At 41.5% G+C, this 15,319-nt stretch overlaps 1 protein-coding gene across 1 annotated transcript; it reads right to left on the bottom strand.

The window, feature by feature from the left end:
• On the bottom strand, positions 1 to 10,147 carry LOC109909556 (uncharacterized). The gene is made up of 5 exons (XM_020508573.2): positions 9,874 to 10,147; positions 2,831 to 2,959; positions 2,661 to 2,741; positions 1,479 to 1,598; positions 1 to 1,308 (listed from the first exon to the last, which is right to left on the bottom strand). The coding sequence occupies exons 1-5, from the start codon at positions 9,892 to 9,894 to the stop codon at positions 1,030 to 1,032; spliced, it is 630 nt and encodes a 209-aa protein (XP_020364162.1). The 5' UTR covers positions 9,895 to 10,147; the 3' UTR covers positions 1 to 1,029.
• Between the last annotated feature and the right edge of the window lie 5,172 nt (positions 10,148 to 15,319).

Below are 15,319 nucleotides of genomic sequence, written 5' to 3' on the forward strand. Positions count from 1 at the left end.
TTACAATATAAATGCATAATTAATCATGCTAGCATGTACAACTACCACTTTGTCACATTATAAGGATCAGAGTCATTAATGCACAGATTCTCCTTCTTCCCCAGGCTTTGAAAGTGTTATATGGCAACAGCAGAAACAGACTGGCACCCAGGCAAAACCACAATGGCAGTTTAAACTCTATTAATGTAGAGTTATAGTGGCCTAAGGATCACATCAACATCAAAACTTCTTATTTTGCTCTGACACATGCAGGGGATAATTTAAGTGCTACACAATAAAAGGATTACAGGGGTACAGTTAACACTGGAGTCAATATGATTTCAGAATATAAATAAATAGTACTAAAACCAACGCTACAGTTACAATAAGACAACATTGGATATCATGGTGCCTTATGCTTGGAGAACTACAAAGCTTGAAATCAGGTCAAGATGAGTTTCATTCATCAAATAAGGGCTTGTGCGAAAGGCGTTGGTTGAATTTCACAGGAAGCTTTTGGGGAAGGTTTTTAGTAGCCCTATGTGGATTTCAGTTAAAGACACCGACTTGAAAGCAAACATCCTTGGCGTAATAGGCTTTCAAACTGCCATTCTATAATAATAAAGCAACGCTGTCACACACCTGAGGCCAGGCTCACTGCACAATACCACTCACTGCAGCAGAAAGAGGGACATCATGAGCTACAAGTCTCTCTACTCAAAAGTGCACTTCATTTGTACACAAGCAATCAATCATCTTTGTTTGTTTGCTTTAGCATAATTGCACTGTGCCACAGACTTATCATTACAACACTAGTTTCATCATCGCAACAGAACACCTCACACTTTGTTAGGTACCACAGAGATTTTCGCCTTTGTCTATTATAATAGGATGAATATTTAGCAGACACTTTCATTCTAAGTAAGTGTCTGGCAAGACGATACTACTTTACAGGACGTATGGTATCATTGTTTTCTTTACAGTAACTATACACTTTACAGTAAGTTTGTTGGTTCTTGGTGCGGTTAGCTCCGGGCCACGTCTCTCCTCTCATGTCAGGCCTCCATATCTTTCAGCCAGGGACATGTAGCACCCGTTCAAGCTGTCCACAAACACCTTCTGTCCACACCGTCTCCTCCTCCGCTCCATCGCCTCTGTGCTCCTCCTTCCCTCCCCTTTATCTCGTCTCTGCTGTTTCCCACTGTCCACCCTCTCCCCTCCTTCCTCCGTGGTCCCTCTGTTCTCCTCGTTTTTCTTGTTTTCCTCCTCCCTTTCTCCTCCTGACTTCTTTCTATTCTGATGGTGAGCGCTCTGTCCTTGTGAACTCCTCTGGATGTTGAGAAAAGGGAACATTGACAACTCAATAATAATATGGTCAATCAATATCTATGGGCAGTAATAATACAGCGATTAGATATAAAAAGAGTATCTCAACATTTGTAAGAAAGACGTACTGTACATGTAGTGCAGTTGGCTAACTACTAATGAATGGATCTCACCTGTTTTCTAGGACAGTGGCGGCCCAGTGAGCACAGGATGTCTCTCTTGAGCCTCTCTAGCTTATAGAGCCTGATGAGTCTGGTATGGCTACACAGCATGTTGTGGATGAACTGTCTCTCCTACAAAACAATGATCAGAGTCATCTGGAGAATTAGATGGACTACAGTGGACATTCCCATTCAAGTCAACGTTCTGTGTTGGTTGTCTACTCTGGTGATGCAGTTCCTAATCTAAAATAGCAGGACCATTGGCCTGGGGTTGATCTTTGGACAGGTGAGAGATGAGAAAAGGAGCGAGGGATGAAAAGATGGAAGGAAGCAGTGGTGGAAAAATTAAGATACTTTAATAGAAAATGACTCCAGTGAAAGTCACCCAGTAAAAGTCTACAAGTATTTGGTTTAAAACATACTTAAATATCAGAAGTAAATTTAATTGCTAAAATATACTTAAGCACCAAAAGTATAAATAATTTCAAAATTCCTTATATTAAGCAAACCACACGCACCAATTTCTTTGTCATGTGTGCTCCCTCTCCGGCCTCTAGGTCACCAGGCTGCTCATTATGTCGCACACCTGTCACCATCGTTACTCGCATCTGCGCATAATGACTCTCACCTGGACTCCATAATCTCCTTGATTACCTGACCTTTATAAGTCACTCCCTTTGGCTTCTTCCCCAGTTGTCAATGTTTCTGTTCCTGGGTCTGTTGTTTGTGTTACGTGTTTGTTTAATTTATTTATTGAAGCACTCCCTGAACTTGCTTCCCCGACTCTCAGTGTACATCATTACATTCTTGTTTTTTAAATTTATGGATAGCCAGGGGCACACGCCAACATTCAGATATAATTTACAAAGGATGCATGCGTATTTAGTAAGTCCACCAGATCAGAGGCAGTAGGGATGACCAGGAATGTTCTGTTGATTATTGCGTGAATTGGACAATTCTCATGTCCTGCTAAGCATTCAAAATGTGTCTAGTACTTTTGGGTGTCAAGGAAAATGTATGGAGTAAAAATTACAATATTTTCTTAAAGAATATAGTAAAGTAGAAGTGGTCCAAAATAGAAATAGTAAAGTACAGGTACTCCAGAAAACTACTTAAGTAGTGCTTTAAAGTATTTTTACTTAAGTACTTTACACCACTGGAAAGAAGTTTGTTCATAATATTGTAAATACTCACTTTATCCTTCTCACATTCAGCGATTTCCTTCTCCGTGCAGGTTTTATTAACCACTTTTAATGATTCCGTGATGTTGTTCTCCTATGAGTGAAAGCAGAGAGCTCCATTTTAAAGTCAATTTTCAGATCTCCATGGCAACAGGAAAACCCCTCGTCCGTCATGGTACTTACAAGGTTCTGAAGAAGCGGGTAGATGACAGTCTCGTAGTCCTCAGCGATCTCTCTCATAGTCCTGTTGCTGCCACAAGACAACACCAGAGGTAGCAGCATGAGAGAAAAGACAGAGATGCCAAGAATATTCTGTGTGTGTGAGAGAGAAAGACAGACAGAGAGAGGGAAAGAGAGAGGTGTAAGTATACAACAGTCTTAGCATTATCCACAGTAGTTAGACACATGGCTCATGCTAAATATTATTTAGATTTATCTTGATCTACTCATACTTTACCGATCCAGGTGAGTGCCATTGCGAGACATTTCAGACCTCTGGTCTGGCAGTAGTCCACAGCGAAACTACAGACCGATTATACCGTGTTCAGGACCGGATTAAGAAATCATAGGCCTTGGGCTTAGTTTAAAAAAAAAAATATATATATATATATATATATTATTCTCTCTGGTGTATTTTGAACATTGGAGTTGGCTCATGTGGTTAGATTTAAAAAAAAATTGTAATAAACTATTGGGCCCCTATGGGTTTGAGCCCAGGCACTGACTCACACAATTGGCCAGTTACATTTATTTATTATGCAGTTTAATTTATTATTTATCAGTTACCCAAACAAAGCAGGGCCCCCCAGTTACCCACATGGGGGAGGAGAGGAGGTAGGGGGCCCATCTGACGATTGGCAGAGTGGCAGCAGGCTGTCTACACTCACTGAGCACGGGCTCCTGAATCCTTCTAAAAAAAAAAACATTTTATATACAGTACCAGTCAAATGTTTGGACACACCTACTCATTCCATGATTTGTTTATTTTTACTTTTTTCCACTAATATTCTACAATAGTGAAGACATCAAAACTATGAAATAACACATATGGAATAATACCACATACCACACCTTGATGACAGCTTTGCACACTCTTGGCATTCTCTCAACCAGCTTCATGAGGAGGTCACCTGGAATGCATTTCAATTAACAGGTGTGCCTTGTTAAAAGTAAATTTATGGAATTTCTTTCCTTCTTAATCCATTTGAGCCAATCAGTTGTGTTGTGACAAGGTAGGGGTGGTATACAGAAGATAGCCCTATTTGGTAAAAGACCAAGTCTATATTATGGCAAGAACAGCTCAAATAAGCAAAGAGAAACGACAGTCCATCATTACTTTAAGACATGAAGGTCAGTCAATCCTGAACATTTCAAGAACTTTGAAAGTTTCCTCAAGTGCAGTCACAAAAACCATCAAGCGCTATGAAGAAACTGGCTCTCAAGAGGTCCGTCACAGGATTGGAAGACCCAGGGTTACCTCTACTGTAGAGGATACGTTCTTTAGAGTTACCAGTCTCAGAAATTGGCAATTAACTGCACCTCAGCTTACAGCCCAAATAAATGCTTCAGAGTTCAAGTAACAGATACATATCAACATCAACTGTTCAGAGGAGACTGCATGAATCAGGCCTTCATGGTTGAATTACTGCAAAGAGACCACTACTAAAGGAATCCAAGAATAAGAAGAGACTTGCTTTGGCCAAGAAACACAAGAAATCAGTGGAAATCTGTCCTGTGGTCCGAAAATTTGAGATTTTTGGGTCGAACCGGCATGTCTTTGTGAGATGCTGAGTAGGTGAACGGATGATCTCCGCATGTGTGGTTCCCGTCGTGAAGCATGGAGGAGGAGGTGTGATGTGTGGGGGTGCTTTGCTGGTGACACTGTTGGTGATTTAGGCACACTTAACCAGCATGGCTACCACAGCATTCTGCAGCAATACACCACCCCATCTGGTTTGCACTTAGTGGAACTGTTATTTGTTTTTCAACAAGACAACGACCCAAAACACACCTCCAGGCTGTGTAAGGGCTATTTGACCAAGAATGAGAGTGATGGAGTGCTGCATCAGATGACCTGTCCTCCACAATCACCCGATCTCAACCCAATTGAGATGGTTTGGGATGAGTTGGACCATAGAATGAAGGAAATGCAGCCGGCAAGTGCTCAGCATATGTATAAATAACTTCAAGACTGTTGGAAAAGCATTCCAGGTGACTACATCATGAATCTGGTTGAGAGAATGCCAAGAGAATGCCAAGTGTGCAAAGCTGTCATCAAGTGGCTACTTTGAAGAATCTCAAATATAATATATATTTTAATTTGTTTAATTTGTTTAATTCCATGTGTTATTTCATAGTTTTGATGTATTCACTATTATCCTACAATGTAGAAAATGGTAAAATGAAGGGGAAAAAAATGGAATGAGTAAGTGTGTCCAAACTTTTGTATTGTATATATATATATATATATATAATTTCTTACCCACTTTTCGTATATATATATATTTTTCTTACTCCCCAATTTCATGATTATAATCTTGTCTCATCACTGCAACTCCCCAACGGGAGTCATGCATCCTCCGAAACATGACCCGCCAAGTGGTGCTTCTTAACACCTGCTCGATTAACCGGGAAGCTAGCTGCACCAATGTGTCGGAGGTTACACGTTCAACTGATGACTGAAGTCATCCTGGAGGCGCCCGGTCCGCCACAAGGAGTCGCTAGAGCATGATGAGCCAAGTAAAGCCCCCCCCTGCAACCCTCCCCTAACCCGGATGACGCTGGGCCAATTGTGCGCCTCCTTATGGGACTCCCAGCCACAGCCGGTAATCACACAGCCTGGGATCAAACCCCAGGCTGTAGTGACACCGCAACACTGTACCACTCAACCTCCTTGAGTAATTTTCTAATGAGACATCTTTACTTTTACTCAAGTATGACAATTGGGTACTTTTTCCACCACTGACAGTGTGCCACTGCATGCACAAACACACCCTCAAAAAGGTAAAATGATCTTGGACAGAGAAGAGAGCCCACATACACCCACACAGCTGATTTTAAACAGTGTGTCCCTGTCACACTGATGATCTCAGAAAAACAACTTCAGACCTGCAATAAGATGTTCCAACCTTGGGGAAACTGACACGAGTCACCGAGGGAATGGAGAGGAGAAAGTGGATGGCAAACCATTTTCATTGGAGTTTAGGGTCATCATGTCACTTCATAATGATACATGAGGATAAAATAGAAATGTTGCATAAAAACTCCACAGTTCCAAACTTTTGTTTTCTAACGGGAAGGTGATGGATTCCGAGAGGCAATTATTCCGGAGAAGCTATTGTAACCAAGGACTGGATGGAGAGAACATTCTATTCTGCCCTGGCACACAGCCATGGTCAACACACAGCTAGTGTATTCAAGAGGATCAGACACCGAGAGAGGGGAGGAATGGCAAATAAATAAACTTCATAAGAAAGACTACAGACTCGCTAAAGCTTAATTTTCTGTCTCCTTCACTTGGCTCATTTGGTCCGTAAGAGAGTATTACACTATCAAATTTCAAAGACAAATGTTTATAAAAATGATCCCACCAGCTGTGGGTATTCAGAAATATTTGCCTCTTCTGATTACATGAGCCATCGTTCTAATAATTACATTTTTGGTTTGGAACCATGTGAGGCATACAGACAGATGAGAGCCAAACGTGCAAACACACACACACACACACACACACACACACACACACACACACACACACACACACACACACACACACACACACACACACACACACACACACACACACACACACACACACACACACACACACACACAGCTGCTTATATTGACTTAATATATTTGCCAGCGTGGCTTCAGAGGCAGTTATGTCCTTCAACTGTGAAATTGCACATTATTAATTGATTCATGCGATTCTGTTCATTAAATCCGATTTTCTTACTCATTCTGATGGCCATTAAACCAATAATGGTTTCAAAGACTGCTAAAATGTTTCAGTAGCTTATCAAGTCCTTGCTTGTAAAAATATCACAGAAATTGAAATAATTTACATGAAGCAATTGAATTAGGTTTTATATTTAAAACATGTGAATATACAGTGAATTCGGAAAGTATTCATACCCCTGGACTTTTTCCACATCTTATTATGTTACAACCTTATTCTAAAATGGATTAAATGGAAACATATTCCAATCACTCTACACACAATACTCCATAATGACAAAGTTAAAAAAGTTTTTGAAATTTTAGAAGATGTATTAATTCTTTCAAATTCTTTCACGTCTGGAGGAAACCTGGCACCATCCCTATGATGAAGCATGGTGGTGGTAGCATCATGCTGTGGGGATGTTTTTCAGCTGCAGGGACTGGGAGACTAGTCAGGATCGAGGGAAAGATGAACGGGGCAAAGTAGAGAAATCCTTGATGAAAACCGGCTCCAGAGTGCTCAGGACCTCAGACTGGGGCGACGGTTCACCTTCCAAAAGGACAACAACCCCAAGCACACAGCCAAGACTATGCAGGAGTGGCTTCGGGACAAGTCTCTGAATGTCCTTGAGTGGCCCAGCCAGAGCCTGGACTTGAACCCGATAAGAACATCTTTGGAGAGACCTGAAAATAGCTGTGCAGCGACGCTCCCCATCCAACTTGACAGAGGTGCTTCAGAAAAGTACTGAGTAAAGGGTCTGAGTACTGTAAATGTGATATTTCAGTTTATTTCATACATTTGCAAAAATGTCTACAAACCTGTTTTTGCTTTGTCATCATGGGGTATTGTGTGTAGATTGACGAGGGGAAAAAACTATTGTCAATTTTAGAATAAAACTAACGTAACAAAATGTGGAAAAAGTCAATGGGTCTGAATATTTTCAGAATACATTGTACGTGTAACACAGGATATGAACCTAGATCTCCTACAGGAGCAACCAACATCCTAGACTGTTAGACCAATAGGTAATTCCCTTTTAGGATGAAGGCAGACACTTGTTTTGAAGTTCGCAGGCGGGGCTACCTCATCACATGATCATGACCGACTCAAGTCCGCTCCATTCTGTAGATGTGTGTGTGTCACACCATGATGTCATTAAAATTAGATTAAGTTTTAAAGAAATAAATCGGTAATTTCCAGAGTCCATTTCAATATCCAATCAGCCTGGTGTCTTGATTTTGAGAAGTGTATTTTGCTTGCCAACATTGCCCTCAGAAGTCCTGTACATATAAATGTCTGCTTTGATTGATGGCTCCAATTTACACCCCCGTAATTTCTAATATTAAACTCTGACTAATGCATACAATTCAGTTAGCAGCAACACACACACACACACACACCAACTGACCGAAAGTATGTGGGCACCTGCTCGTCGAACGTCTCATTCCAAAATCATGGGCATTAATAAGGAGTTGGTCCCCCCTTTTCTGCTATAACAGCCTCCTCTCTTCTGGGAAGACTTTCCAATAGATGTTGGAACATTGCTGTGAGGACCATTCAGACACAAGAGCATTAGATAAGTCGGGCACTGATGTTGGGCGATTAGGCCTGGCTCGCAGTCAGTGTTCCAATTCATCCCAAAGGTGTTCGAAGGGGTTGAGGTCAGGGCTCTGTGCAGGCCAGTCAAGTTCTTCCACAGTGATCTCAACAAACCATTTCTGTACAGACCTCGCTTTGAGCACCAGGGCATTGTCATGCTGAAAGATGAAAGGACCTTCCCCAACATGTTGCCACAAAGTTGGAAGCACAGAATCGTCTACAATGTCATTGTATGCTGTAACGTTAAGATTACCCTTCACTGGAACTAAGGGGCCTAGTCTGAACCATGAAACACAGCCCCAGACCATTATTCCTCCTTCACCAAACTTTAGTTGACACTATGCATTTGGGCAGGTAGCATTCTCATGGCATCTTACTTGATCTTTCTAGCTGGCTAAGTAATACTAGACAGAGCCCTTTAACGCTTCTGCAATAGTTAGGAACTTAAATAAGATATGTTTCAATATGAACATCCCACACGGCCTATCTTCCCTATAGGGCAACATTAACATGCTATCAACATTACAAACAATACAGTTTAAAAATGTCATACGTCTTAGTTTCGTCGCTGATGCTACATGTCAGAGTTAATAATGTATTATATTGCCGTCCTTTCAGGTGTATATCATTATAATTGTATAGCTAATAGGCTGTGTGTTTGTAGTTCCACTGAGGGGGATGAACCTACAGCAGTTTTTTTTTGTATAGAAATGCTTCAACTTTCCTGACCTCACTAAAACTCCAACCCTGGTAATGGCCCTGCACACACTGCATTGGGCCCTCAGTTGCTGAAGGGCCCAACATTTTTATTAGTTAACTCTAGTGCTATATTTGACCCATTTACAGGGATACTTTTCAAAAGCATCCTATTCAGGTGAAATGGAAAACCACAATGTGACGTGACTGACTCCCCTCATCCATGTTACATTAATGATATTTACAGTTCACCTCTTCCCTGATTTATAGGCATATTTCTTGTGATAGAAAGTTCTAACTTTTTTAATACCTTCCTATTTGAGCTACAGATCTACAGGCGTGCGGTGTTAACCACTTTTAAAGATTCAGTGATTCCTTTACCTCTTATGAAAGGGATTTTGCTACAAGTGATTTTAGCTCGGGAGGTTATGCAAGTAGGCTGCGTAGGTTGCGTTCGAGAGAACAATCATAGTTCTATTTATATTTTTGGAACTCTCATTTTTGCAATTCATGAAAAATAAACATACAATTTAAAAATGTAATTGTTGTGTGGAAAAAACAAAGGTGGCTTGAGATCTCAATATTATTTAACTGCGGCAAAAAAAGTATTTTCTGTTAACACCAGGTTCTGCTAATTGAACTTTTAAGACGGTCCCTTACCTGCGTGTGCATAATATGCCCCAATCTAAAGTCACTTTTTGAAAACGGAACGGACAAAACAAAGGCTGTACCTTACTCTATTATCATCAGATTCGAGGCAAATCACTAACCATCCAAGGACATTGACAAGCAAACTCCGAATATCAAACCATTGTCCAAACTGAAAACAAATTGATGGTGGTAGGTTAACTTTCAGATATTTCCATATCTGAAATATGTGTTTTACTTCGTTGAATTGAAGTCAGTTCCCAGTGAGTTATGGTATTTATAATTCTGTGAGTCAACTGAACTTCGGCTAGACTATACAGTAGCCTATTATGTTACCTACCATTTGTATGTAGGCTACCATTCTTGGTTCATATTCACAAAAAAAGGTGCCACTCCCACCACTCTGGCTGCGTTGTTGCGTTTTCCATACAGCAGTAAAATGTTCATGCGTTGTAGTGTTTCTTACTGAAATAAATCCCTTTATTTTCTAGCTATAATAAGCCTATAATAACTAGCCGGGCTTGTTTATCTATCAATCTCCCTGCTTGGCCAGCATGACAATATACTTAACTTCCGTCACTGACTCCAATAGCTTTCACTTTCCAGTCCCGTCTATTACAGAAAGCGCTGTAATAGCCTAATGGACTCGCTACCTAGGGTCTATGTCCGAAGTATGTCATTCCTCACAATGTGTGCACTTGTTCACTGATTTGAAAGGAAATTACTGGTATAGGAAATATGGTGGAAACTGCTACTTGCCCACGCCTCCACCATTCCAATGCTTTTAGATTTGTGGAAAGTAGGTTAGTGAACGAGGTTAGGCCTACACTTCAGGGTAAATGAGAAATTATTGGGACATACAGTGTGCTCCCGCTGGCACCTCTCCGGTCAAATAAGGGGTGCATTCCTCTGCCCAGGGGTTTCTGACACCTGCCAGATCTTACAGCGCTTGAATAGGTATTTTAAGTATCAGCTAACCACATATATAACAATCTGTCAGTTGATGCCAGAGTCCATGACCTGGCACACAACCATTGGTTGATGCATGCAACGTCTGAGCAAGAGAGCGCAACCAAGTCCCAGTTACCTGCAGGCCTTGCCCCCCAGTATACCTCACTGCAGAGCGGCAGTAGTGGACAGGGCGAATGCCTCCATCACACCTAGTGTCATTGCGCAAAATGGGACGGAGCATCATCTGGATGTGAGCAACAAATGTTCAACATTCACCTTTTGCTGCCATTTCTGTAAAGCCTTCTACACATAGTTTGACGGATACGTTGGATAAAGCCAACGTCTGGACTACTCAGAACGCACTGCAACGCAATGGAAGGCATACGACGGTTGAACAGCTTCTATTACCAGGCCATCAGACTGTTGAACAGCCACCACTTCACATCTTAACTACCAGGTGATGAACACTCACTGACATAGATCATTTTAATATTTATACTACTGCATGTTGTATTTCACACCGTTTTTAGACACCACATATTTATCTATATACTGGATTCTTGACTTTGCTCACTAATATCTACTGCTGTACATATCATTCTTAGTTTCTTGTGTAAATGTATCTGGTGTAGATACTTATAGATTGCATTTGGATTACTGTTAAAGTGCTTGTTGGGTTCATTGGATTTCTGAAATTGGTTGATTTCTTGACTTTTCTGTGTTGTATTTTTCTTTACATTTGAATTGTTTTGACATTTGACTGCATCGTTAGGAGCTAGTAACGGAAGCATTTCGCTGCACCGCTATAACATCTGCTAAACTGTGTACATGACCAATACTCTTTGATTTGATTTGACATAGATATCTATTTTCTCAAATGACATAGTGTTCACATTCGTATTCCTAGGCATTACTAATCAAGCATTGAACAAACAGACATCAATGGAGCACACAGATGATCATATTATTACATTCACATGATTTATTAAATATGACTTACAATTCTGTATTAATATCCGTGATGTATTGGTAAAAAAAAGTGGGCAATGGATAAATTCTAAACTCCATTGAGCGATCGAGATAAGAGAAACGACAGATATTAAAGGAGACGTATGACATTTTAAAACTGTATTGTTTGCATGTTGATAGCATTTTAATGTAGGCCTATAGGGAAGATGGGCCATGTGGAGATGGTCATATTAAAAATTTTAAAAAATCTCACGGGACCAACATGGGGCCCGAACCCAAGTTTGGGAACCACTCTACTAACCACTATCTCTGCTTGCTTAGCTTCTTATTTCATACTCATAGCTGGCTAATAAATAAGCCCTTCAATGTTACTGCAATAGAAGTCTCTACCAGCAGCTAGCCACCTGACTGACATATAAGAGACTACCAGTTATGCACTCATTCTCAGATAATCTTTTTTTCTTTGTTTGGGGGATTTTTTTGAATTTTTTAAATTTATTTCACCTTTATTTAACCAGGTAGGCTAGTTGAGAACAAGTTCTCATTTGCAACTGCGACCTGGCCAAGATAAAGCATAGCAGTGTGAGCAGACAACAAAGAGTTACACATGGAGTAAACAATTAACAAGTCAATAACACAGTAGAAACCAAAGGGGGAGTCTATATACAATGTGTGCAAAAGGCATGAGGAGGTAGGCAAATAATTACAATTTTGCAGATTAACACTGGAGTGATGAATGATCAGATGGTCATGTACAGGTAGAGATATTGGTGTGCAAAAGAGCAGAAAAGTAAATAAATAAAAACAGTATGGGGATGAGGTAGGTGAGAAAGGGTGGGCTATTTACCAATAGACTATGTACAGCTGCAGCGATCGGTTAGCCGCTCAGATAGCTGATGTTTGAAGTTGGTGAGGGAGATAAAAGTCTCCAGCTTCAGCGATTTTTGCAATTCGTTCCAGTCACAGGCAGCAGAGTACTGGAACGAAAGGCGGCCAAATGAGGTGTTGGCTTTAGGGATGATCAGTGAGATACACCTGCTGGAGCGCGTGCTACGGATGGGTGTTGCCATCGTGACCAGTGAGCTGAGATAAGGCGGAGCTTTACCTAGCATGGACTTGTAGATGACCTGGAGCCAGTGGGTCTGGCGACGAATATGTAGCGAGGGCCAGCCGACTAGAGCATACAAGTCGCAGTGGTGGGTGGTATAAGGTGCTTTAGTGACGAAACGGATGGCACTGTGATAGACTGCATCCAGTTTGCTGAGTAGAGTGTTGGAAGCCATTTTGTAGATGACATCGCCGAAGTCGAGGATCGGTAGGATAGTCAGTTTTACTAGGGTAAGCTTGGCGGCGTGAGTGAAGGAGGCTTTGTTGCGGAATAGAAAGCCGACTCTTGATTTGATTTTCGATTGGAGATGTTTGATATGAGTCTGGAAGGAGAGTTTGCAGTCTAGCCAGACACCTAGGTACTTATAGACGTCCACATATTCTAGGTCGGAACCATCCAGGGTGGTGATGCTAGTCGGGCATGCGGGTGCAGGCAGCGACCGGTTGAAAAGCATGCATTTGGTTTTACTAGCGTTTAAGAGCAGTTGGAGGCCACGGAAGGAGTGTTGTATGGCATTGAAGCTTGTTTGGAGGTTAGATAGCACAGTCTGTAGACATGGCAGGAGTCACGGGACGCTTTTAAAATAGCCTTTTTTCCCGGCATCTTGCAAGCACACTGTCAGCAGTGTCCCTAGCCGACTCCAAACTGGGATAATTTGTTTAGGCCCTTGGCCTGTGCCGCAAGAGGGCAGAGTTAGCTGTTTGAGAGAATGATGAACGTGCTGCTAAAAAGGCAAATCCATGGGACGCAGGCAAACATAAACAAACCATTGTTCACGATTCCATTGTTCACGATTCCATTGTTCACAAACCATTGTTCACTCGTTCGCAAAGATGCAGGCGTGATTAGAACAATCAGACGACGAATAAAATCCTTCTTAGCTTTGATGAACTCTGGAAGCAATATTTAAACGTTGACCCGTAATTGATTTTCTTTATTGTGTACAAAATATATATTTGTATTATTCTAAACGCAGCACAACAATCCTGTGTCTGAACCAACCAACCAAATCAATATAATGGTGTTCCCTTGCTCAGATGTTCGATCCATCAACCGATGGTTGCATCATCGACTGTGCTATGGGGCACCAGACTGATATAACATATAGGTTAGCTGATACGTAAAAAACGTATCCAGGCGTTGGAAGATCTGTTATGCGTCAGCAATGTCTAAGAATGGGAACAACCCATGTTAATAGGCAAATTATGTCTTCAGCTGTTATCAAAAGGTTAAACTCACACTCCAGTGTTGTTCCAAAGGAATGGAAGACCCAGAGTTACCTCTGCTGCAGTGGATACGTTCAATAGAGTTACCAGCCTCAGAAACAGCAGCCCAAATAAATGCTTCACAGAGTTCAAGTAACAGACACATCTCAACATCAACTGTTCAGAGGAGACTGCATGAATCAGGCCTTCAGGGTTAAATTGCTGCAAAGAAGCCACTACTAAAGGACACCAATAACAAGAAGATACTTGCTTGGGCCAAGAAACACAAGCAATCGACATTAGTACGGTGGAAATATGTCCTTTGGTCTGATGAGTACAAATGTTAGATTTATGATTCCAACCTCTTGTCTTTGTGAGACGCAGAGTAGGTGGACGGATGATCTCCACATGTGTGGTTCCCACCATGAAGCATGGAGGAGGAGGTGTGATGGTGCTTTGCTGGTGACACTGTCAGTGATTTATTTAGAATTCAAGGCACACTTAACCAGCATGGCTACCACAGCAATATGCCATCCCATCTGGTTTGCGCTTGTTTGTTTTTCAACAGGACAATGACCCAACACACCTCCAGGCTGTGCATGGCCTATTTGACCAATAAGGAGAGTGGTGGAGTGCTGCATTTTATTGATCTGTTATTTAACCAGGTAAGTTGACTGAGAACACGTTCTCATTTGCAGCAACAACCTGGGGAATAGTTACAGGGGAGAGGAGGGGGATGAATGAGCCAATTGTAAACTGGAGATTATTTGGTGACCGTGATGGTTTGAGGGCCAGATTGGGAATTTAGCCAGGACACCTCTACTCTTACGATAAGTGCCATGGGTTCTTTAATGACCTCAGAGAGTCAGGACACCCGTTTAACGTCCCATCCGAAAGATGTCACCATACACAGGGAAGCATTGGGATATTTTTTTAGACCAGAGGAAAGAGTGCCTCCTACTGGCCCTCCAACACCACTTCCAGCAGCATCTGGTTTCCCATCCAGGGACTGACCAGGACCAACCCTGCTTAGCTTCAGAAGCAAGCCAGTAGTGGTATGCAGGGTGGTATGCTGCTGCATCAGATGACCTGGTCTCCACAATCACCCGATCTCACCCCAATTGATATGGTTTGGGATAAGTTGGACCGCAGAGTGAAGGAAAAGCAGCCACCAAGTGCTCAGCATATGTGGGAACTCCTTCAAAACTGTTGGAAAAGCATTCCAGGTGAAGCTGGTGGAGAGAATACCAAGACTGTACCAAGTTGTCATCAAGGCAAAGGGTTCCTACTTTGAAGAATCTTATTTGAAGAATTTGAAGAATTTTATTTGTTTAACACTTTTTTGGTTACCACATGATTCCATATGTAGTAATTCTACATTTATACAATGTAGAAAATAGTAAAAATTAAGAAAAACCCTTGAATGAGTAGGTGTGTCAACTTTTGACTAGTACTGTATATCGTTGATCAAAGCTCAGAATACTTATATTCTTGATCTGACTGAGTTTTAATTGTGCATTCCTCTTTGCGAGTAAGTGGAAGTATGATCAGTA

The sequence above is a fragment of the Oncorhynchus kisutch genome, linkage group LG18 (assembly GCF_002021735.2).
Source record: "Oncorhynchus kisutch isolate 150728-3 linkage group LG18, Okis_V2, whole genome shotgun sequence".
Taxonomy (NCBI): domain Eukaryota; kingdom Metazoa; phylum Chordata; class Actinopteri; order Salmoniformes; family Salmonidae; genus Oncorhynchus; species Oncorhynchus kisutch.